This window comes from Rhodotorula graminis, assembly GCF_001329695.1.
Source record: "Rhodotorula graminis WP1 unplaced genomic scaffold RHOBAscaffold_8, whole genome shotgun sequence".
Taxonomy (NCBI): Eukaryota; Fungi; Basidiomycota; class Microbotryomycetes; order Sporidiobolales; family Sporidiobolaceae; genus Rhodotorula; species Rhodotorula graminis.
Genome location: NW_017264935.1, coordinates 668,979 through 689,772, shown reverse-complemented (window position 1 = coordinate 689,772; position 20,794 = coordinate 668,979). Strand labels below are relative to the sequence as shown.

At 68.9% G+C, this 20,794-nt stretch overlaps 9 protein-coding genes across 9 annotated transcripts; 5 read left to right on the top strand and 4 right to left on the bottom strand.

Moving 5' to 3' along the window:
- Positions 1-2,951: 2,951 nt before the first annotated feature.
- Positions 2,952-4,932, top strand: RHOBADRAFT_37377 (uncharacterized protein; the record flags this gene model as incomplete). Its single annotated transcript, XM_018413429.1, has 4 exons — positions 2,952-3,621; positions 3,699-3,907; positions 3,991-4,327; positions 4,429-4,932. The coding sequence occupies exons 1-4, from the start codon at positions 2,962-2,964 to the stop codon at positions 4,930-4,932; spliced, it is 1,710 nt and encodes a 569-aa protein (XP_018270425.1). The 5' UTR covers positions 2,952-2,961.
- A 389-nt stretch (positions 4,933-5,321) lies between these two features.
- RHOBADRAFT_54212 (uncharacterized protein) lies at positions 5,322-5,933 on the bottom strand (the record flags this gene model as incomplete). Its single annotated transcript, XM_018417203.1, has 3 exons — positions 5,322-5,612; positions 5,692-5,775; positions 5,889-5,933. The coding sequence occupies 3 exons, from the start codon at positions 5,931-5,933 to the stop codon at positions 5,322-5,324; spliced, it is 420 nt and encodes a 139-aa protein (XP_018270424.1).
- A 133-nt stretch (positions 5,934-6,066) lies between these two features.
- On the top strand, positions 6,067-6,899 carry RHOBADRAFT_54211 (uncharacterized protein; the record flags this gene model as incomplete). Its single annotated transcript, XM_018417202.1, has 4 exons — positions 6,067-6,072; positions 6,137-6,233; positions 6,304-6,357; positions 6,425-6,899. The coding sequence occupies 4 exons, from the start codon at positions 6,067-6,069 to the stop codon at positions 6,832-6,834; spliced, it is 567 nt and encodes a 188-aa protein (XP_018270423.1). The 3' UTR covers positions 6,835-6,899.
- Positions 6,871-9,584, bottom strand: RHOBADRAFT_54210 (uncharacterized protein). The gene is made up of 7 exons (XM_018417201.1): positions 9,504-9,584; positions 8,131-8,244; positions 7,803-8,038; positions 7,410-7,689; positions 7,266-7,330; positions 6,965-7,194; positions 6,871-6,901 (listed from the first exon to the last, which is right to left on the bottom strand). The coding sequence occupies exons 2-6, from the start codon at positions 8,233-8,235 to the stop codon at positions 6,978-6,980; spliced, it is 903 nt and encodes a 300-aa protein (XP_018270422.1). The 5' UTR covers positions 8,236-8,244; positions 9,504-9,584; the 3' UTR covers positions 6,871-6,901; positions 6,965-6,977.
- A 683-nt stretch (positions 9,585-10,267) lies between these two features.
- On the bottom strand, positions 10,268-11,937 carry RHOBADRAFT_37373 (uncharacterized protein; the record flags this gene model as incomplete). Its single annotated transcript, XM_018413428.1, has 4 exons — positions 11,729-11,937; positions 11,381-11,654; positions 10,496-11,310; positions 10,268-10,396 (listed from the first exon to the last, which is right to left on the bottom strand). The coding sequence occupies exons 1-4, from the start codon at positions 11,885-11,887 to the stop codon at positions 10,268-10,270; spliced, it is 1,377 nt and encodes a 458-aa protein (XP_018270421.1). The 5' UTR covers positions 11,888-11,937.
- Positions 11,938-12,050: 113 nt separating this feature from the next.
- On the top strand, positions 12,051-14,281 carry RHOBADRAFT_48607 (uncharacterized protein; the record flags this gene model as incomplete). Its single annotated transcript, XM_018415160.1, has 5 exons — positions 12,051-12,233; positions 12,279-12,749; positions 12,819-13,214; positions 13,302-13,724; positions 13,838-14,281. 5 exons carry the CDS (start codon positions 12,051-12,053, stop codon positions 14,258-14,260), a joined length of 1,896 nt encoding a protein of 631 aa, XP_018270420.1. The 3' UTR covers positions 14,261-14,281.
- A 263-nt stretch (positions 14,282-14,544) lies between these two features.
- RHOBADRAFT_54207 (uncharacterized protein) lies at positions 14,545-15,889 on the top strand. Its single transcript, XM_018417200.1, has 4 exons — positions 14,545-14,688; positions 14,993-15,261; positions 15,324-15,435; positions 15,507-15,889. The coding sequence occupies exons 1-4, from the start codon at positions 14,562-14,564 to the stop codon at positions 15,827-15,829; spliced, it is 831 nt and encodes a 276-aa protein (XP_018270419.1). The 5' UTR covers positions 14,545-14,561; the 3' UTR covers positions 15,830-15,889.
- A 31-nt stretch (positions 15,890-15,920) lies between these two features.
- RHOBADRAFT_54206 (uncharacterized protein) lies at positions 15,921-18,133 on the bottom strand (the record flags this gene model as incomplete). The annotated part of the gene is made up of 3 exons (XM_018417199.1): positions 15,921-16,155; positions 16,218-17,868; positions 17,940-18,133. 3 exons carry the CDS (start codon positions 18,131-18,133, stop codon positions 15,982-15,984), a joined length of 2,019 nt encoding a protein of 672 aa, XP_018270418.1. The 3' UTR covers positions 15,921-15,981.
- Positions 18,134-19,017: 884 nt separating this feature from the next.
- RHOBADRAFT_54205 (uncharacterized protein) lies at positions 19,018-20,774 on the top strand (the record flags this gene model as incomplete). The annotated part of the gene is made up of 1 exon (XM_018417198.1): positions 19,018-20,774. One exon carries the CDS (start codon positions 19,018-19,020, stop codon positions 20,659-20,661), a length of 1,644 nt encoding a protein of 547 aa, XP_018270417.1. The 3' UTR covers positions 20,662-20,774.
- Between the last annotated feature and the right edge of the window lie 20 nt (positions 20,775-20,794).

The following is a 20,794-nucleotide window of genomic DNA, read 5'->3' as shown; positions in this document are numbered from 1 at the left end:
CAGCCGGCTGTCGCTGCGCCGTTCCAGACGGCCTTCTGCGAGCAGCTCGTCCGCATCGCCCTCGCGCTCGAGCCGCTCCAGCAGCTCGTCGTCGGGTCCGAGGCGCAACCGGTCGTCGACAGCCTGCGCACGGCGGCTGACTCGGCGTTGGGGCGCCTGCACGCCGCGCACGAGCCCACCGTCACCGAGGCGGCCCTCCTGTGGCCTCGCCCGCTCGTCAAGCCCGAGTCGCTCGACTTTGGCACCCTGTCGGACGCCGTCGCCTCGTCGTTCGCGCCCGTGAGCAAGTTCGGCCTCGTCAACGCGCTGCGGCAGCACCCGGCGTACGCCGCCTTCTTGGCCGACGGCGGCGGCGGCGGCAGCAGTCGCCTCGCGTGGCACTTCATGCACGCGCTGTCGCCGGACGACGAGCCTGCGCCCGCAGGCTGCCTCGCGTTCGCCGACTTCCTGTTCGACGCCCAGGGCCTCGTCCAGGCGCCGAGCGTCGACGACCCCGAGGTCAACCGCGCCGAGACGAGCGACACGGCCGACCCCCCGAACGACCAGGGCATCAAGAAGGTCATCGCCGCTCGCGTTCTCGGCCGGCTCGGCGACCCGGACCGCAAGCTCGTCCAGGCTGCGTTCGACTCGGCGCGACTCGTGTTCAGCTCGCCGGGCAACGTCGCGTCGCTGTTCCCCAAGGACGGCTCGCCGACGTCGACCTTGGCGTCGGTCTTTGCCGACCCATCGCTGCAGCGCCCGCGCCGGTTGCGCAGGCGGGCCGACCGCACCCTCGCGTCGCTCGCCGGGCCCGACTGGCTCGCCCGAGGCCGCTCGTACGACGGCTGGGTCAAGGCGTGCGCCGAGCTCCTCGCCGAGGACCGCGCCGCGAGCGACGAGTTCTTCGCCCAGGTCGTGCCGCTCATCCGGTCGAGCGCCGCGTTCGCCGCCGAGGTCTTCCCGCACCTCGTCCACTCGCTCCTCCTCCAGGGCGCGACGAGCGGCGACGGCCAGTCGGACGGGCAGCTGTCGCGGTACTTCGAGCAGCTCTTGTCGAGCCCGGCGACGCACGTCGACGTCGTGCGCCTCCTCGTCGACACGGCGATCCACCTGCGCAAGTACGGCCGGCCCGACCTGCACCCGTCGTCGCGCTCGCGGTTCGACACGTGGCTGTCGGTCCCGTGGATCCTGTTCGCCAAGGGCGCCGTCAAGACGCACGCGTACCTCGCCGCCCTCCTCTTCCTCGAGCTCGCCCACGAGTACAACGCCATGTTCACCCTCACGTCGCACGGCTCGGCGTACGACCGCCGCCTTGACGAGAGCGGGCAGGCGCTCCTGTACGGCATCTACGCGTGCATCGACGAGCCCGACGGCTTCTACGGCCGCGAGTCGCCTGACACGCGGCAGGCGCTCCTGCGGCGGTACCGCCACGAGGCGCAGTGGGAGCCCGCCTTCCGCATGTACGGCGCCGGGCACGAGGCGCAGACGCCCGGCCACGGCGCACGCGACCCTTCTGCCATCACCGGCGTCGTGTCGTCGCTCGCCGCGTTCGGGTTCAACCGCCTCGCGCTGTCGGTCCTCCAGCCGGCCCGCCTCGACGGCGCCGTCGGCGAGCACGACGTCCCGCCCGACTTGCCCTACAGCCTCGCGTGGCGCACCGACGTGTGGGACCTGCCGATCGAGCGCGCCGCCGCCGACACGTCGAGCGTCTCGCTGTACGAGGCCCTGCGCGCGAGCCGGACGGCGAGGAGCTCGCAGGTCGCGCGCGACGCCGCGTCCGAGGCGCTCGTCCACGAGGTCAAGAAGCTCGGCGCCGTCAGCCTCGACCTGCCACGCCCGAGCGGCGACACGCTCGCGACGATCCTCGCCCTGCGCGAGGTCCACCGCCTCGCGCACCGCCAGGACGGCAACAAGGCGGCGCCATACCTGTCGGCCGACCTCGCCCTCGTCTCGAGCCAGTTGAGGTGCGCCCACCTCTCTCTCTCTCTCTCTCTCTGTCCCTCTCTCGAGCGCCTCATAGTCGCAATCCTGACGAGCGGCATCCCTGCAGCTTCCTCCACGCCGAGCGCGTGCTGTCGACCCGCATCAGCCTCGTGCGCGGGATCCGGGCCAAGGAGCGCGTCGAGCAGGTCGGCGACGAGTTTGCGAGCGACCTGCTCAAGGCCGCGACGGCGACCGAGCGGGCGTGCCTGCTCGAGCTGAGCCGGGTCGGGCGCTCGTCGGGCCACCTCCAGGCGGCCTTCAACGCCGTCACGCTCGCGCACACGCTCGTCGAGGACGCGGCGTCCGGCCTCGACGTCGACCGCGAGCTCGCCGACGTCCTGTGGGCCCAGGGCGAGCACTTGTCGGCCATCCACCTCCTCGGCATGGTCCACAAGCAGTCGCCGACCAAGACGGCGGCCGACTTTGCCAAGCTCGTGCGTCCCCTCTCGCTCCTCTCCTCATGCCCCTCTCTGCGTCCGTCGAGGACGGACCTGACATGATGCGCACCGCGAACAGGGCGCGTGGATGTCCGAGGCGCGCATGCGCGACGCGACCGAGATCCTCACCGAGTGCTTCGACCCGGCCGTCGCCGCCCTCGACCGCCAAGCTCCTGCCGCCGAGCGCGCTCGCGTCTTTCACGCGCTCGCCTGCTTCGCCGACGCCCAGTTCGAGGACCTGTCGCGCGTCGCCGCCGAGCGGCGCAAGCGCACCGAGGCGTACCAGCGCCGCAAGCACCTCGAGCACGAGGAGCTGCAGCGCCGTGCCGCCGAGAGCTCGTCGTACGACAGCAATCACGCCGACCGGTCGCGACGTCAAGCCGAGCAGCACATTGCCGACGACCAGCGCCAGGTCGACGAGGCCGAGGACACGGCGCGCAACATGCTGTGGCGCAGCCTCGAGAACTACGCCCGCACGCTCGAGGCGGCCGACGAGTTTGACGACAAGGTGTTCCGGTTCTGCGCCCTGTGGCTCGGGTGCGCCCACGACGACGACCTGCACATGCGCCTCAAGCCGCTGCTCAACCACGTCCCGTCGTTCAAGTTCGTCTTCCTCGCGTACCAGCTGTCGGCGCGCCTGTCCAAGTCGGCCGACTCGCCGCCGTCGGCGTCCAACGTGCGCAGGCTCGTCCTGCGCCTGTGCGTCGAGCACGGCCTGCACGCCCTGTACCCGGTCCAAGCCCTGCGCGCGCCGCCGACGGGCAAGTCGTCGCGCAGGTCGTCGCAGAGCAGCCAGTCGAGCGGCGTCGGGTTCACGCAGGCGACGAACAACAGCCGCGCTCACGCCGCCGGCGACATTGTCGAGAAGGTCAAGGCGATCGGCGAGCTGCGGGCTCGAGTCGAGGCGGTCGAGCTCGCGTGCGAGGCGTACGCCGAGTGGGCGTCGTTCCCGCTCAAGTCGTCCAAGTCGGGCTACCTCGACAGCCGCGGCACGGTCCGCAAAGGCCCGCTGCCGATCAAGAGCTCGATGCGCATCCTCACCAAAGTCCGCGACCTCCCGATCCCGGTCACGACTTTTCACCTGCCCGTCGTCGCCAGCGGCCGGTACGACGACTTTGCGCGCCTGCACCACTACGAGCCGACGTTCGACATGGCCGGCGGCATCCACCTGCCCAAGATCGTCGTCTGCGTCGACTCGAACGGCGACCGGCACAAGCAGCTCGTGCGTCCCCGCTCTCGTCTCGGCCCACCTCCTGCGCGCACGCACTCACTCTCTCTCTCGTGCGCCCTCTCTCGCAGCTCAAGGGCGACGACGACATCCGCCAAGACGCCGTCATGGAGCAGGCGTTCGAGCTCGTCAACCGGCTGCTCGCTCGCGACGAGGGCGGCCGACGCCGCAACCTCAAGATCCGCACGTACAAGGTCATTCCGCTCCAGAACAGCAACGGCCTGATCGAGTTTGTCGCCAATACGGCGCCGCTCGGCAACTTTCTCGTCGGCCTGTACGAGTGCGTCCCCCCATCTGTCTCTCCTTCCTCGTCTCTCTCGCCGCATGTCCCTGAGACCTCTCTCTCTCTTTCTCTCTTCTCAGGCAGATGGCCCCAGGCGTCCAGAAGCGCGCCCGCGAGCAGCTGCGCATCATCGAGGGCAAGCACAAGAACCACCCGGACCGGCGCGACGCCGACAAGGACAAGGCGTTCCGCAAGATCCTCACCGAGACGCCGCCGCTCCTGCGGTACCTGTTCTGGCAGAAGCACAAGGTGCCGTCGCTGTGGTTCGACATGCGCCTCAACTACTCGCGCAGCGTCGCGACGACGTCCATCATTGGCCACGTCGTCGGACTCGGCGACCGCCACGTGTCCAACATCCTCATGGACGAGGCGCGCGGCGAGCTCGTCCACATCGACCTCGGCATCGCCTTCGACCAGGTGCGCCCCACGCTCTCTCTCTGTCTCTCTCGTCGTCGTCGTCAGCCCGCCGAGCAGGCTCTGACTCTTTCTCTCCTCGCCGCCGCCCTGTGCAGGGCAAGCGCCTCCCGATCCCCGAGCTCGTGCCGTTCCGCCTGACGCAGAACCTCGTCGACGGGTTCGGCATGAGCGGCGTCGACGGCGTGTTCCGCCGGTGCTGCGAGGAGACGCTGCGCGTCCTGCGCGAGCGGTCGAGCGTCATCATGACCATCCTTGGCGTCTTCAAGCACGACCCGCTGCAGAACTGGTGCGCCCCTTGCTCTCTCTCTTTCCTGGACGAGCCCCTCCCTAACGCACGAGCCGGTGTGCTCGCTCGCAGGGCCGTCTCTGCCGAGATGGCCAAGCGGATCCAGGGCTCGGACGACGGCGACGCGCGCGCGCTCGACGAGCTGCCGGACGACGCCGACCGCGCGCTCGCCATCGTGCGCGGCAAGCTCGACGACCGCTTGTCGGTTCAGTACACGGTCAACCAGCTCATCCAGGAGGCGACCAACCCGAGCAACCTGGCGCGCATCTTTTCCGGTGCGTCCCCACTCGCTCTCTCTCTCTCTCTCTCTCTGTCCTGATGGGTCGACCCGGCGCGCAGAACTGACTCGATCGCCCTCCTCTTTTCGTCCTCCACAGGCTGGCAGCCCTACTTCTAGACGCCCCTCGTCTCGCCCTCGCCTCGCCCTTCTCCTCCATCTCGCTCCCTCGCGCACCCGCCGCACACCCTCGCACGCTTGTCCATCCATTCCCCTGCCTCGACACGATTACCCACCTCACTCGCACTGCACGCAATGATACACGCCGTTTCTCTCTCTGTCTCCCGGGGCGAGACGACGAGAGCTGTCGCTGCGCCAGCAAGAGCTCAACTCGTCTCGCTCGCTCGCGCTCAGGCTCGAGACCTCGGGACTCGCGCTCTCGCTCGCTCGCTCATGCGTATGTACAAGATCTGCTACACTCAAGCCCTCGCTCACGCAGCCGCAGCCGGCACCGGCCCCGGCTCTTCTCGAAACCGCCTCTCGAACTCTTCGTTCTTGAACATCCTCGCCGTCTCCTTCGCCGTCGGTTGCCCGACGTGCGGGTCCGCACCGCCGGCGAGGAGGGCGTCGACGACGTCGCGCTCGTTCTTGTACACGGCGCCGGCGAGCGGGGACTGGCCCTTGTCGTTGAGCCGGTTCGGGTCGGCGCCGTGGGCGAGGAGGAGCGAGACGAGCGGGGCGTGGCCGTGGTAGGACGCGAGCATGAGGAGGGTGTCGCCGTTCTGCGTGCGGGTGTGAGGGGACAGGTTAGGTGTGGGTGCGCAAGGGGCAGAGAGAGGGAGAGAGAGAGGGAGGGCGCACCTCGTTGGTGAGGTTGGCGGGGAGGCCAGCCTCCAAGGGGGCTTGGAGCGTCTCGATCGAGCCTTGTCGACACGCGGTGAAGAACTGCGGGACACCGGGGACCCGGCAGAGAGGGAGGGAAGGGAAGGGAACGGTCAGTGAACGCGAGGAGCTGATGAGGAGGAGGGGGGGGGGGGGGGGGGGGGGGGGGGGGGCACCTGGGGGGCGTACTGGAGGGTCTCGGGCGGGATCTGGGTGGGCATGTCTGTCCTCTGGGCCATCGTGGGAGCTCGCACGAGGTGTAGCGGTCGAGCGAGAGGCGAGAGTGGTGCCGAGAGGTGGAGCCGGAGGTCGACCTCTTGCTCTCTCTCACGGCGGCACAGGCTGGGCTGGGACATGGCTGTGAGTACTCTCCTTGCACTCTCGAGCACCTTGGGAGCCGACCCGCTCACTCGCACTGCCGCAGGACGACCGCTTCTCGTACCTCAACCTCGCGTCGTCTGCGAGCCATCACCTCGTCGACGAGGACGACGAGCGCCAAGGGTGGGACTTGCCAGACGACGGTGAGCTCTACCTCGACCGGTGCCCGCCCCCCGCCAGCACAACGACCTGACCGTCCCCTCGCCCTCGCAGACATCCGCGTCCCGCTCCACCTCCTCCCTCCTTACCAGGACGAGGAGGACGACGGTGCGTCGCCCCTAGTCTCTTGCCTACCCCCTGCCAAGCACTCGAACTGACACATGCACATTCGTAGCCGTCCTCCCCTCGCAGGCGCACCCCTCGTACCCGTACGGCAACCCCTACAAGCCCCACCTCTCGTCGACCCTGCGCCGCGGGCCGTCGTCCCTCGCCCGCCCCTCGTCCTCCTCGACCGACCCCTCGACGCACGCCGCCTCGCTCGCGACCTCGCTCCCGGCCCTCGAGCTGCGCGACCTGTACGAGCGCACGACGTTCGGCGACGCGCCCGAGCGCACCTGGCAAGAGCTGCACCTCGGCGGCCTGTTTGGCAAGCGCACGAGGCCAGAGAGGGACGAGGACGAGGACGAGCGCGACACGCATGGCGATGCCGGACCGCCGGCGGGACAGAACGCCGGAGATGCGCCAGAGGACGACAGCGAGGGCGACTTGGACGAGGGGTCGCAGGACGGCGTCGTCGTGCAGTAGAGCTCTCTTTGTCTCTCTCTCTCTCAGTCTTTGCTTGTTGTCAATCATAAAGTGCACGTCTATCGAGCTACAACAGAGAGGTTACTGCTAGTCGTGAGGAGGAAAGGGCAAGAGAACAAAGTACACGGACCGCGAGCTCCGTCTCACGCCAGGACGTCGACGCGCTCCTGCACCTCCTGGAGGCGCCACCCTTCAAAGATCAAGTCGGTGACGGCGTACCCGACGGCGCCCTCCTCGGGCCGCTCGAGCGCGAGCCCGGGCAGCCGCTGCCAGTGCCGCCCGTCCTGCGTCGCGTCGGGCCGGTCGTTGTAGATCGGGTAGACGTTGACCGGCTGGATCGAGGGGTACTTGCGCAGAAGCCTGGTTTCGAGAGAGTGGGGTCAGGAAAGGGGGTCCCCCGGCGGCGCGAGAGGGAGAGAGAGAGGGCGCACTTGAGGTAGGCGGCGTTGGCGGGCTCGATGATCCTCCTCTGGATGCGCCACAGGTCGAAGCACGCCTGCAAAAGCAAAGCCTGTCAGTCACAGCTCGACGCGAGAGAGCGAGAAAGAGAGAGAGAGAGAGAGACAGCGACGCACGACCGACTGCACCGCACCCGCCATCGTCCTCGCGACAATCTTTGCCCTCGGCGCCTCGTCGACGAGGGCCTCGACGAGCGGCGTCATCCTCGCCGCGTAGCTGTCCGGGTCCGGGTCCTCGCGCGTGAGCCACAGGCCGACGTTGAAAAAGACGTGCGACGCGGGCGAGTCGAGCGACGAGAGGAACGTGCGCAGGTGGTCGGCGTTGGCGAGCGGCTGCCAGTGGAAGTGCAGGTGCGTGATGCCGCCGTCCGAGCGCTCGTGCGCGATGTACTTGTCCCTGCGAGAGTGGGAGCGAGGTGCGACGACGAGGTCAGGAACGCGGTTTAAGAAGGTCGACGAGAGAAGGTCCACGGGAGGAAGAGGAAGAGGAGGACGGGCCCCAAAACTCACAGGTGCTCGTAGTCGCCGAACATCTCGTACTTGCACACGTCCTCGCCCGGCTTGAAGTTGAGGCAGAACAGGTCGCGCATGACCGAGTCGCCAAAGACGACGAGGCGCTCGGGCTTGAGCGTGTCCATCCACTCGTCGAACGAGCGGTGGTGCGGCTTGCACGCGTACGGCGCCCACACGTAGCCGAACGTGCTGTAGTCGGTCAGGAGCTGCGGCGACTGGACCCGGGGCGCGACCTGCGAGACGGCTCGAGGCGGGGTCAGTCGCTCGTTCTCGTTCGAGGGCGCCAAAATAGAGAGAGAGAGAGAGACAGAGACAGGGGACGCACGTGCGACTCGAGCCAGTTGTAGAAGGGCGAGTCGAACTCGTTGTGCTCCGGGTCGAGGTACGCCTTGGACACCCACCTGCCTTCGGTGAGGTCGTCCGAGGCCATGCAGCCTCGCGCATAGTCGAGCGGCTGCTCGCCGACGACCGCGAGCTGGTACGGCGTGCCCGACACGGCGAGCTGGTGGTCTGCGAGCGGCGAGACGAGGTGCGGCGAGTCAGTGACCTGGCTCGCTCGACGTACGAGGAGGAGGAAGGGACGAGGGAGGAAAGAGGCTCGAGCACGCACAGGCCGGTGTGTCGCCGTGGTTGAACTGGTCGCACGTCTCGTGCTCGGGCCAGGCGTACACGCTGTACGCGCCTGGGTCGCGAACGGCGTCGAGCGTCACCTCGACGCGGCGGTCGTCGAGCGCTCGGGACCGCTGGTGCGGCGGCGAGTGGAGCGTCGGCCCGACGAGGAGGACGCGGTACGCGTTGGCGCACAGGGCGACGTCGTCGTGTCGGCAGTGGAACACGATGGTCGACGGCTCAGAGGTCGAGATGGTCGGCCGGATCGACTCGATGGCGAGGTTGTGATCTGCTCGAGGGCGAGAAGGTGGTCAGCTCGTCGGTTCTTCTCCTTCTCCCCAACGACGCAAGAGGACGCTGCGGCGCACCGAACTGGAGAGGCTGGTCGGGGAAGAGCGGGTTGTAGCCCGGTGCGTGCGCAACGAGCGACGTGTTGGCCGGCTCCTGGACGAGGAGCGTCGCGCTCCACCTCGTCTCCTTTGCCGCCGCGGGCGCCGCGCCCTCGCCGCCGCCGTCGTCGCCGCCGAGCAGCGACGTCTGCGTCGACAGGTAGAACAGCGAGTACGAGATGACCGAGCCGAGGACGACGAGCGCGAGCGTGCGCAGCCGACTCGACGGCGCCCGGACCTCGACCAGGTCGGCGCCTCGCGCGAGGCCGTACACCTCCTGGCGCCTCGCCGACCGCGTCCCGGGGAACGGCGACCCGGTCTTCTCGTCGAACGAGTCGCCCTCGTCGATCGTGTCGAGGAGGAGCGGGACGCTCGTGTAGTCGCCGCGGGCGCGACGGGGCGACGGCGTGTCGGGGTACGAGCGTCGGGAGGGTGGCGGGACTGGGTGCGTAGGCGACATGGCGGTGTCGAAGAAGTCGTACTCGTCGGCTTCGACGACGACGGACAGGTTGGGTCGCCGCGAGGGTGAACGCGGCGAGAGAGGGCTGCCCGGCATCGGCGCGGCGCGGCGAGAGCGGGCGGTGGTGGTGGTGGAGGCGGGTTGTTGTTCGAGAGCCGGCGCTCAAGCTCGCCGTGCGAGAGTATGTACTGCGCTCGACCCTGTTGTTGTTGGCGCGAGGCTTGATCGACGAGTGCCGCGGAATGCGATCGGCTGAGGGAGCGTGCGTCGTCGCGCAACCTTAAAGTGCGAGCGCTAGGCGCAGAGGTCAACGAGTGTGGGTGCGTGCGGGCGAGGCGGTGCGGGTGCAGCAGGACGGGCGGGACGTCGACTCTCGCAGGATGTGTAGGAGAGCGAGAGGCGGGCGGCCTTGCGAACGAGCGAGGGAACTCGACGAGCTCTCAGCTCCAGCAGCTTGCTTCCTCCAGCGGCGATTGGGAACCCGCCCTTCCATCTAGAGCCTGCGAAAGTCAACCTGTGCGCGGAAGGCGCGTCGACGATTGGAGCCCGCGCAGCCCGTCGCGTCGCACGGCGCGCGCCTCGGTGCCTTCCCAACTCGGGCTCGCTCGCTCGAGCTCTTGAACGAAACGAGAGCGAGGAAGGGCGCCAGCTGCAAGCTCTCACGGGAACGCCGGTCGCGTGCAGATCCGCGGCAGTTCTCGCGGCGCTCCCTCGTCGAGCAGTTCCCACGCCTCCCGCCGACAAGAGTCAATCGGTCGCCGTGTCTGAGCACTCTCCCGCCTCGCCGCGCTCGTCGACCGACAGCTCGAGGGGCCAGAACAGGTCTCGCAGCATACAGGCGGGAAGCGAGCTCCCCGGCGCTCGAGAGCTCCTCGTTCAAGCCCCGAGCGCTCGGGCGAACTGAGCGCACAGGTCGCAGGACGGACATTCTCGCTGTCGCTCTCTCTCGGGCGCCGCACGGGATCGTCTCTGCGCATCGTCTCGTTGCACGACGGGCGAGGGAGCTAGAACGGCGCGTCGCCGAGCGGAAGCGGCGTGTGGAGGAACGGGCGCTGGCCCTCGCCGGTGCCAAAGACGGCCGTCGCGTGGCCCTCTGCCGCCCTCGACCGCACCTGGTACTTGTAGATGACGAGCTGCACGTCGAGGAGGAGGAGGACGAGCATCAGTGACCGGGCGCAGAGAGGGAAAGAGAGAGAGAGAGAGGGTCGGAGGAAGAGAGAGCGAGGACGCACCCCCTCGAGCCCGACCGGTCCTCGCGCGTGCGTCTTGCCCGTCGACACGCCCACCTCGGTGCCGAACCCGTACCGGAACCCGTCGGCAAAGCGCGTGCTCGCGTTGACGTACACGCCGGCCGAGTCGATCCCGCGCGAGAAGGCCCTCGCGTTGTCGTCGCTCTCGGTGACGATGCAGTCGGTGTGGTGCGACGAGTGGGCGTTGATGTGGGCGATGGCGTCGGCGCACGAGGGGACGGCCTTGACGGCGAGCGTGAGCTCGAGGAACTCGGTGTCGTAGTCTTCAGGCGACGAGGGCGAGACGAGGGAGGCAAAGGCGGCGTGCGACGAGGTCGAGGGGGACGAGGTGAGGGCGGACAGGGTCGGCGGGTCGCACCGCAGGGTGATGCCGGCCGAGAGGAGCGACGCGGCGAGTGTCGGCCACAGGGTCGACAGGAGGGCCTCGTGCACGAGGAGCGTCTCTGCCGCGTTGCACGCCGACGGGTAGGTCGTCTTGGAGTCGACGACGACGTTGATGGCCTTTTTCTCGACGGCCGACTCGTCGACAAAGACGGCGCACAGGCCGTCGGCGTGGCCCATGACGGGTATCCGCGAGTCGTTCTGGATGCTGCGCACGAGCGAGTTGCTCCCTCGCGGGATGACGAGGTCGATGTACCGGTCCTGCGACAGGAGCGACGCGATCTCGGACCGCGACGAGACGGTCTGGATGTAGGCGCGCGGGAGGGCCGTCGTCGAGAGGGCGCCCTGGATGACGGTCGTCATGGCGGCCTGCGTGTGGAGCGACTCTTTGCCGCCCTTGAGAATGGCGGCGTTGCCTGCAGGAGAGCGTCGCCCTGTCAGTCGAGATCTCGCAGAGAAAGAGAGAGAGAGGCGGCGCAAACGCACCCGACTTGATGGCAAGCGCGGTAATGTTGACGATGACCTCGGGCCTCGCCTCAAAGATGACGAGGAGGACACCGATCGGGCACGTAACGCGGTGCAGCTCGAGGTCGTCGTCGAGCTGGCGGGCGTACGTGACCTGGCCGGTCGGGTCCGGGAGCGAGTCGACGTCGAGGATGCCCTGGAGCATGTCGTCGTACTTGCTCTTGGACGACTGGAGGTCGAGCCGCTTGAGGAGCGTCGACGACATCTTGCCCGCTGCGACCTGGACCTTGGCATCCTGCAGGGAGGAGGAGGAGGGAGTCTGTCAGCAGTGGGGCCGGCCGGCGGCGAGAGGAAAAGAGGCGGGCGCACCTCGATGTCGCGGGCGTTGGCGGCCAAGATGTCGGCCTTGGCGGTGGTGAGGGCGTCCTTCAAGGCGACGAGGGCCTTGTGTCGCTCGTGCGAGTCAACGAGTTGCGAGGCGTCGAACGAGAGCTTGGCGTCGAGGGCAATCTGCTCGGCGTTGGCCATGGTTCTGGCTGGCGGAGGGTGTTGCGAGTAGGCGTGCGAGTATATTCGAGCTCCAGCTGATCTAGCCGAGCGGAGTGGAGGAGAGCGAGGTCGACGAGGAGATGAAGCGGGACCGACTCTCGCTCTCTGCTCCTCTCCACCTCGTCCTCAGCTCGAGTCGACCATGCGCACAGCTATGCATCGAGTGCAGCTCGCCCTGCGCGCCGCAGCCCAACCCGCACACGCCCGCGCCCTGTCGTCGACCCCGCCCTCGTCCTCGTCCTCATCTCCGACCTCGTCGACCAAGGCCTCGCAGCGCAGGAAGCGCGCCCAGGCCGCCCTCACGTCGCACCGCGAGCAGGGCGAGGTCCGCTTCAACTACCTCCCGACCTCGTCCCCCTTCGACCCGCAGCCGGACGACCCAAACGCCGCGTCGTACCGCCTCGTCCAGGCGAAAGACCTCGTCCGCCTCGACGAGCCGCCCAAGCGCGTCCGCATGCTCGCGCGCGACTTTATCGAGGACTCGCTGTACAACCCCAACTACGGCTACTTTGCCACCAAGGTCGAGATCTTTGACCCGGACGTCGCAAAGCTCCGCTCGACCACGAGCCCGTCGTCGTCGCACTCGGGCCCGGCAGCGACAGCGTCGTCGTCGTCGACCAAGGGCAAGGCGCGCGACGTCGAGCTCCAGGCGGCCGAGCGCGCAGAAGGGTTCGACTTTGGCTCGTACGGCAATACGGCCCAGTTTGACGACGAGGTCGCGCGGCGGTACATGGTGTTCGAGGGCCGAGGGAGCGGGCACGACGGCGAGGGCGAGGGCGCAGCCGTCATGGGTCAGGGCGTCGGGCGCCAGGTGTGGCATACCCCGACCGAGCTCTTCAAGGTGCGCACCGTCGCTCTCCCTCTCTCTCTCTCTCGCGCCCGCCACCTGACCTTGTCCCTCGACCCGCAGCCCTGGTACGGTCGAGCACTCGCCCGCCACCTGTGCGCGTCGTACAAGCTCAACCTGTTCCCGTACAACGACCTCATCATCTACGAGATCGGCGCCGGCAACGGCACGCTCATGGGCGACATCCTCGACTACCTCGCCGCGCACGAGCCCGACGTGTACGCGCGCACCAAGTACCGCATCATCGAGATCTCGGAGCGCCTCCAGGGCATGCAACGCGGGCGGGCGCAGGGCGCGCGAGGGCGAGGGCGCGGTGGGGACGGCGGGGCGGGCGAGCTCGGCAAGGAGAAGGCGCGCAGGAGGGGCCACGAGGACAAGGTCGAGATCATCGGCCAGAGCATCTTTGACTTTGACCGTGTCGTGCACGAGCCGTGCTTCTTCCTCGCCATGGAGGTGCTCGTACGTCCTCGCTCTCTCTTCTCCTCGAGGACTCTGTCCTCGCCCTCTCGCCGCACCCGATTGACCTCTCGTGTCGCCCACCCGCAGGACAACTTCCCGCACGACGTCATCCGGTACACGACCGACACGCACGAGCCGATGCAGTGCGTCGTCGCCGTCGACGCCTCGGGCGACTACTCGGAGCTGTACGAGCCCGTGCACGACCCGCTCATCGCGCGGTACCTGGCCCTGCGCGCCAAGCTCCCCTCGTCGCGCGCGCGCGGCTCGCCCTCGCCCGTCATCCACCCGCTCCTGAGCCGGTCCCCCCTCGCGCGCTCGATCTACTCGACCATCCCGTTCGCGCCCAACCTCACCCGCCCCGAGTTTGTCCCGACCCGCCAGCTCGAGCTCCTCGAGATCTTGCGCGACAAGTTCCCCAACCACCGCGTGCTCATGAGCGACTTTGACTCGCTGCCCGAGGCGATCGAGGGCGTCAACGCGCCCGTCGTCCAGACTCGTTACGCCGGCGAGGTGCGTCCCGGCGTCTCCCTTTCTCTCTTTGCGAGTCCTGCGGCCGCACATGCGGCTGCTCGGCTCGCTTGAAGTACTTGGTCACGCCGCTCACGCTCTCGTCGCGCCCGCAGACAGTCCCGTGCACAACGTACCTCGTCCAGCCGGGCTTCTTCGACATCTTCTTCCCGACCGACTTTGAGACGATGCGCGAGATGTACTCGCTCGTCATGGCGACGCCGCCCACGCAGTCGCTCGGCGCCTCGGACACCACGACCGGGTCCTCGTCCACCTCGCGCCTCTCGGCGTCCTACTTTTCGCCCTCGTCCCCTCGGCCGACCTCTTCGTCCTCCTCGTCGTCGGCCTCGTCGTCGGGCGCCAACGAGTCCGCCTCGACGCCGCTCGCGTCGGGCCTCGGACCGAGCGGCCGCACGCTCCAGGTGCACGCGCACGGCTCGTTCCTCGAGACGTGGGGCGAGACCGACATGACGACGACGCGCGACGGGAGCAACCCCATGTTGGAGGCGTACGCCAATGCCAAGTTTGTGTGCAACTGAGCGTGCTCGAGCGGTTCCGCGACGTTGAGCAGGGTCTTTTGAGTTCGTGCGAGCGAGAGGAGGAAGCGAGAGTCTCGGTCGTCGCGTCGGCGTCGGCAAGAGGAGCGATGGCAGAGCTTGCAGTCGGGCGTTGGGAACGGATCGCTACGCAGCTCTGCACGACAGAAAGATGGACCCAGTCGCCGAACCGGACGGAGGACCAAGCGATCGGGCCGAGCCCGGCCCCGGCGCCGCCAGCTCCTCCTCCCCTCTCGCTCCTCTCACACCGCTCGCCGACCCGCTCAGCGAGCTCATCAGCATCATGTCGGCCCTGCTCAGCAAGCTGCCCATCCCGGCCGCCCTCATCGAGCGCCTCCGGCCGGTCCTCGCCCTCGTGCCGTCGAGCGTTCCGAGGCCGCTCAAGTGGGCCTTCTTCGCCCTCCTGATTAGTGCGTCGCATCTCTCTGCCCCCTCTTCCCCTCCACTGGGCTCCTTGGGGGACTCGAGCCGCACTGGACCTGGGTGTTGGTGACGAGGATCGAGTCTCGGGCACCGGAGGCCTGATGAGAACGAGCGGCGGTTCTCTTCGTTGGGCGGGCTCGATACCGTGGGACGAATTGCGGCGACGGTCTACTAGGAGGACAAAGGGCACGGCTGGAACGCAGCTGGGCCGGACGCTGACCTCCTTGCCTCCTCCTCCCCCGTCCTCCCCCTTCTCCTGCCCTCCTCTCGACATTTCTCGCTCCCCAACAGTCAATGCCGACGCGTTCCCTGGCGTGTGGCACTTGCGCATCATTGGGCCATTGATGCGCTATCAGCTCGCCGTCAAGCTGGGCAAAAAGTGGGCCAATTGGCGGGTCGGCAAGGACGAGCTCCTCGACTTCACGACGACGCGCACCTTCCGTGCTACGCCGAGCAGCTGCGATACGTTTGGCGCGCATACTTCGAACTCGGAATACGCCGTCTGCCTCGACCACGTTCGAGGGCCGTTCGCGTTCGAGCTCGTCGGCGAGGCGTACGGGGTGCGTCCAGCGCTCGATCCCTCTCCTGTCATACCCTCGCTCACCTTCTACGTCCCCTGCAGATCGTCGGCATGTCGTTCGCGCTCGGCGGCACGTCCATGGACTTCTTGCGCGAGATCCCTTTCCTCGCCAAGTTTGAGCTCTGCAACAAGCTCCTGGGCTACGACCGCAAGTGTGCGTCCCTCGTTTCGCTGCTCTCGACGTGGCAGAAGCAGTCGTACTGACCCACTCGGTCGACCCTGCAGGGCTCTACATCGAGACGACGTTCCGCTCGATGCCCCACCCCAAGACGGGCGCGCGCATTACGTACGCCAAGTCGATGAGCCGGTTCGTCATCAAGCACGGCCGGCGCACGGTCCCGCCGTACCGCGCGTTTGCCCTCACGGGCTACGGCGCCGAGCACGGCGCCAAGAACTGGGCCGTCGTGCAGCAGATGAGCCAGAAGGACAAGCTCAGGTGGCTCGTCGGCGACGACGAGCAGGGCAAGGGGAGCGCGATCGTGTGCGGGCCGGTCGAGCGCGGCCTGGAGGACAGGGCAGACTGGCCGGGCCAGGTCAAGGTGGCGTAGACTGGGAGATTTTGGGATAGCTCGTCGGCGCGCAACTTTAGACTCTTTCATTTTGTCGCCTCTCTCTCGCTCTCATTCTCTCGAGTCGGACAGGTCGCAGAGAGTTTTGCCTAGATGTACATCGATACAAGGAGAGTCCTCGAGAGCGACCCTCAGCCGAGCTTTGGCCCGGGTTGGAGGATCTGGCCCTCGCCGTCGCTCCAGATCACGCCTCCCTCGTCCTGCAACTTCTCGGCAACCTCGTCGAGCGCGCGCTGCAGCTTCTGGCGGATGACGTCGGCGAGGAAGTACGACGCGAGCGGGGCGGTGAGGGCGGCGAGGTGCGACTGTGGGACGAGGGGTCAGTCGGGGTCCGAGCGACGACGGCGAGAGAGAGAGGCGGGCGCACTTGTACAGCATCGAGGAGCGCATTGACGACCTTCTCGCCGAGCGCCTTGCCGAGCTTGCTCTCGAGCTTGATGCGCGGCGCGACCGTGCCGAACGCGCCCTCGAGGCGGATCTTGCGCGGTGGCGCGCCGCCCCTCCTCGACGACGACGAGCCTGCCGACGACAGGCGCGACGGCGCTGGACCTGCGAGCGCCTGCTCGCCCGCTGCCCCACCCGTCGAGCCCTCGGCGTCAAACGAGCCCGAGAGGACGACCCTCCCGCTCACCTTGTCCCACCTCAGCGGCAAGTGGATCGAGATGCCCTCGCCCGCGCCCTCGTCCTCCTCATCGTCCGCAACGACGCTCCTCCTGTCGCCCGCGACCGTGCCGTCGAGCGCGCGCTCGCCGATGCGCGTCACGGCGACGCCGCGCTCCTCGAGCGTCTTGCGGCCCGTGAGGAGGCTCGGCGCGCTGCGCAGCTCGGCCGCGAGGCGGAAGCCGAGAGTGAGCGCCGCGTCGAGGCCGTGCACGCGCAGGACCAGCTCGCGCTCGCTCGGCGCCACCGCCGAGGCTGCGTCGCCGGGGCCGGTAGGGCCGGCGCTCGAGCCCTCGAGGAGGGTGACGGGCGCGGGCGCGAGCTCGATGTGGGCCGAGGACCACGCGAGGCGGTCAAACGTGCCCGGGCCGAACGTCGCCTTTGGCGGGCCGCGCGTCACCTGGTTGAGGAGCGGCGACGACAGGAGCGTGTACCGCAGGCCGGTCGCGTCGAGGCGGGAAAAGAGGGCGACGGGCGTCTCGCCCTTCTTGGCCGACGACGACGACGCGGCGTCGCCGTTGCCAACGTCGGCCGTCTTTGACGCCGGGATCGACATGCTGTGGAGGACCGTCTCGCCGTAGAAGAGGGCCGAGAAGCGCATGTGCTTGCGCGGGGCAGGGTTGGTCGCGGACGAGGAGGAGGGTGCGGGCGGCGGCGTCGGGTAGAAGCGCCGCAGGACGTCGTCGCGCTCTTGCCGCGTGATCGAGCCGTACGCCTCGGTGTGGACGTGCTTGCCGACAAAGTGGGCGAGGTCGCCGAGGAGCTCGGTCGGGATGCGGCCCTCGACGCCCTTGCGGACGAGGAACCCGACGAGGTGCTGGGTCGGGACGCGCACGAGGGCCGTGTTGCGCAGGTGGTGCGTGACCGTCTCGATGAACCGGAACGGGAAGAAGCCCTGGAGGGACAGGAGCGAGATGGTGCCGGGGACGAAAGTCGACGAGGTGCACGCGAGGCGCGCCGTCGACGGGTGCGAGTCGTTGACCTCGACGTCCTCGAGGACCTCGGGCGCCTGGACGAGCTGGACGAGGACGGATGCCGCCGCACCGCGCAGGGCGAGCTCGAGCCGGCCGGACGGCTTCCACGTCCAGCCCCGGCCGACCATGTCCTGCGCCCTGGTCGCGCCCGGCTTGCTCAGGCCGAGCGCGAGACGCAGGCCGATGCTGCCCGTCATCTCGAGGTCGAGGTCCTTGGCCGCGAGCTCGACGGGCTCGCGCCCGATGTCGCGCCCGGTCGTCGCGACGGACCCGACGAGGAGGCGCTTGAAGACGAGCTCGGACGCGGTGAGGTCGGCGTGGATGACGAGGGTCTTGGAGAGGAGGGGGAGCGGGATGCGGGCGCGAATTTGCGGCAGGCGGGTGCTGCGCGCGAGGATGGAGGTGAGCCGCCGGGGAGGTAGGGGGTCGAGACGAGGAGGGACGAGTCGACGCACATGGGGATGATGGTGAGGCCGTCGAGGTTGATGCTCGACAGGTGTGCGGCAAGTACCGGTCCCGCCGTCGCACAGGGTCGCTCTGATGGCGACAGCGAGCGAGGGCGGGGGGGCTGGAGGAGCTCTTGCGACGCCTGCCAGACGACGACGGCGGCGACGAGGGCGGCCAAGGAGGCCAGCAAGAGGCCCCACATCTAGACGCGAGGCTGCAGCAGGTGCGCGCAGTGGTGTTCGCGAGAGAGTGTGTGGACTCGACGAGGATGACGAGGTGCACACGATCCTGGGTCGAGGGGCGGTGCAAGTACCGCGGCTCTCGGTCGCAGTTGGTCGAGCCGCTCGTTCACGCACTTGCCGGTTTCGTGGGACCGGGCAAAACCACGCGCGAGTGCCGCTCTCTGCAGCGCGCAGCCGAGTTGGGTCGGCGCATTTTACGAGACTTGACGGCAGTGGGTGATCGGGAGTCGAATCGTTCATCGAGCACGCGCATCTGACGCCGAGGGGTCGATGCTCGCTCCCGCGATTGTCGCCCGACTGTCGCGACGGCAGGGCACGGTCGACGCTCTCCCGCTCCTTGGACTCTGCTTGCCCGGCCGCCACGAGCCAGCCAGCCCTCTCTCGCTCCCTCCTTCTCGCCACTGCGAGCCGCGCCAGATTCAAGCGCGAGCCACCTCGCCCGAGTTCGCGCCCGACGCAGCTTGCTCCAAGGGTGAGTTGCGCACGCCCGCGATCCCGCGCTATCGAGCTCCCGCCCGAGCCCTCTGCAGTCACTGACCTTGCGCCACCGTGCAGACCACCGCTCTCGCGCTCAAGAACCCGCCGCGCGCCTCGAGCACTCCCTCCCGCGCTCGCGCCTCCCACCGGCACTCGAGCCGGATCGAGTCGACAACGTCAACTCGCGCCTGCTCGCCGCAGGGCTCGCCTGCGCTTATCCTGCGCCAACGCCAAGCACACGTCAAGCTCGCTGCGAGCGCGACGAGGTAGCCGTCGCACCCCCACCTCGACCACCATCTCGCCTTCTTCCTCTTCCGCCTCTTCGCCCTCTCGCCCGATCGATCTCTCGCCTCGCGACACGGCCACCATGGCGATACTCTCGTGGACGACACGGCGCCGCACGTCGCTCGATCGTCGAGACCAAGACGCGCTCGTCGGCTTCTCGAGCGGCGCCTCGACCGACGACGACGGCCTCCCACACACGCCGCCCGACTTGCCCTTCATCGCCCCGGCCCTAAAGGCCTCGCTCTCGTCCCCGTCGTCGTCGCACCCTCCCTCGACGGTCCTCGAGATCGCCCTCGCCGAGTCGTCCCTCTCGCCCTTCTCGCACCGCAACCTGTCCCGATCGCCCTCGCCGCCACCTTCGCCTCAACTCGCGTCGGCGTCGACGTCGAGGCAGGACCGCCACCGCTCCCTCCCCGCCGGGTTCGAGCACATCCCGTGGATCTCGGACGACGACGACAGCGACGTCGAGGGCCGCCTCAGCCGCAGCCTGAGCCCGCCCCTGCACGACCTCCTGTCGCTCCCACCGCTCTCGCCCGACGTCGACCACCGCGGCGACGACGACGGCGAGGCCAAGCTCGACGGCGAGGCGGCGGCGGCGCTCTCGCCCGCGAGCACATCGAGCGACCTCCCGCCGAGCCCGCCGCGCACGCCGTCGCCCCGCCGGCGCTTTGCGAGCCTGTCGAACGCCTCGACAGCAGAGCACGACCTGCCCTGGGCGACGTCGTCCGAGCGCGCGCCGCCGTCGCCCGACCGCAGCAGCGGCAGGTCGTCGCCCTCGCCGCGCCGTCGCTCGTCGACGCGCTCGGGCCTCCCGACCCTGCGCGCCCAGCTCTCGCCCCCTCACCCGTCCCCGACCTCGACCACGTCCCCCGCGTCGCGCTCGAGCCCCTCGACCTCGCCCGACAAGCCCGTCCGCCCGACCCTCCTCCGCGAGTCGTCCACGACCACGACCTCGACCACGAGCTCGCGCCGGCCGGCCCTCCCCGTCTCTCAGGCGCCCTCTCCGCCGCCCTCGCCGCGTTCTCGCGCCGCGCTCCAGCTCCCGACGCCGGACGACGTGCGCGCGCGGCATGCGGCGACGAGGTCGGGCGAGCGGGGGCGACCGCGCGACGTCGAGCGCGAGGGTGGGGCGGCGGCGGGCACGACGGCGGGCGACGGGCTGCAGCTGTCGTTCTCGACCGCGCCCTTCGAGCGCGAGGACGAGCGCGAGATCGAGTCGAAGCGGCGGGACGACGTCGCTGCGGCGCACGGACCCGTCGCCGCCGAGGGCGACGGCCCGCTCGTCGACGAGGCGGACCCGCACTCGCTCGACTACTTTGAACGTCACTGCCACTCGCTGTCGCTCCTCCGCCTGCGCCACGCCCTCTCGGTCGCGACCGTGCTCGCGTCCCTCCCTCCCTCAGCGCCTCCCTCCCCGCCCTCCTCGTCCTCCGAGTCCGACCCGTCCCCCTCGCGCGCCGGCTCGACCCCTCGTCGCGAGCCGCTCGTCGCGCACGTCCCGGGCCTCTCATCGACGCCGTCGGCCGCAGCGGCGGTCGGCCCACGCCCGCCGAGCTCGCGCCCCTCGTCGTCGTCGACGCCGCTCGGCGCGGGCAACGGCGCCGGGAGCATGGTGTCGCAGCAGTACCGGCTGTACGCGATGGGGCGCGCAAAGGCGCAGCGCACGGGTGGCGTCGGCTACTGGGAGGGCGGGCTCGCTGCGTGGGAGCTGCTCCTCATGGACTGAGCGGCGACGGGCAGGACCCACCGCGAGGGGACGTGCATCTCTCTCTCTCTCTCTCTCTCTGTTTGTTAGTAGACGCTCTTTGTTGTTCGCCGTGCCATTTCTGTCGTACTCGATCTCTCGGTGCGCGGTTCGA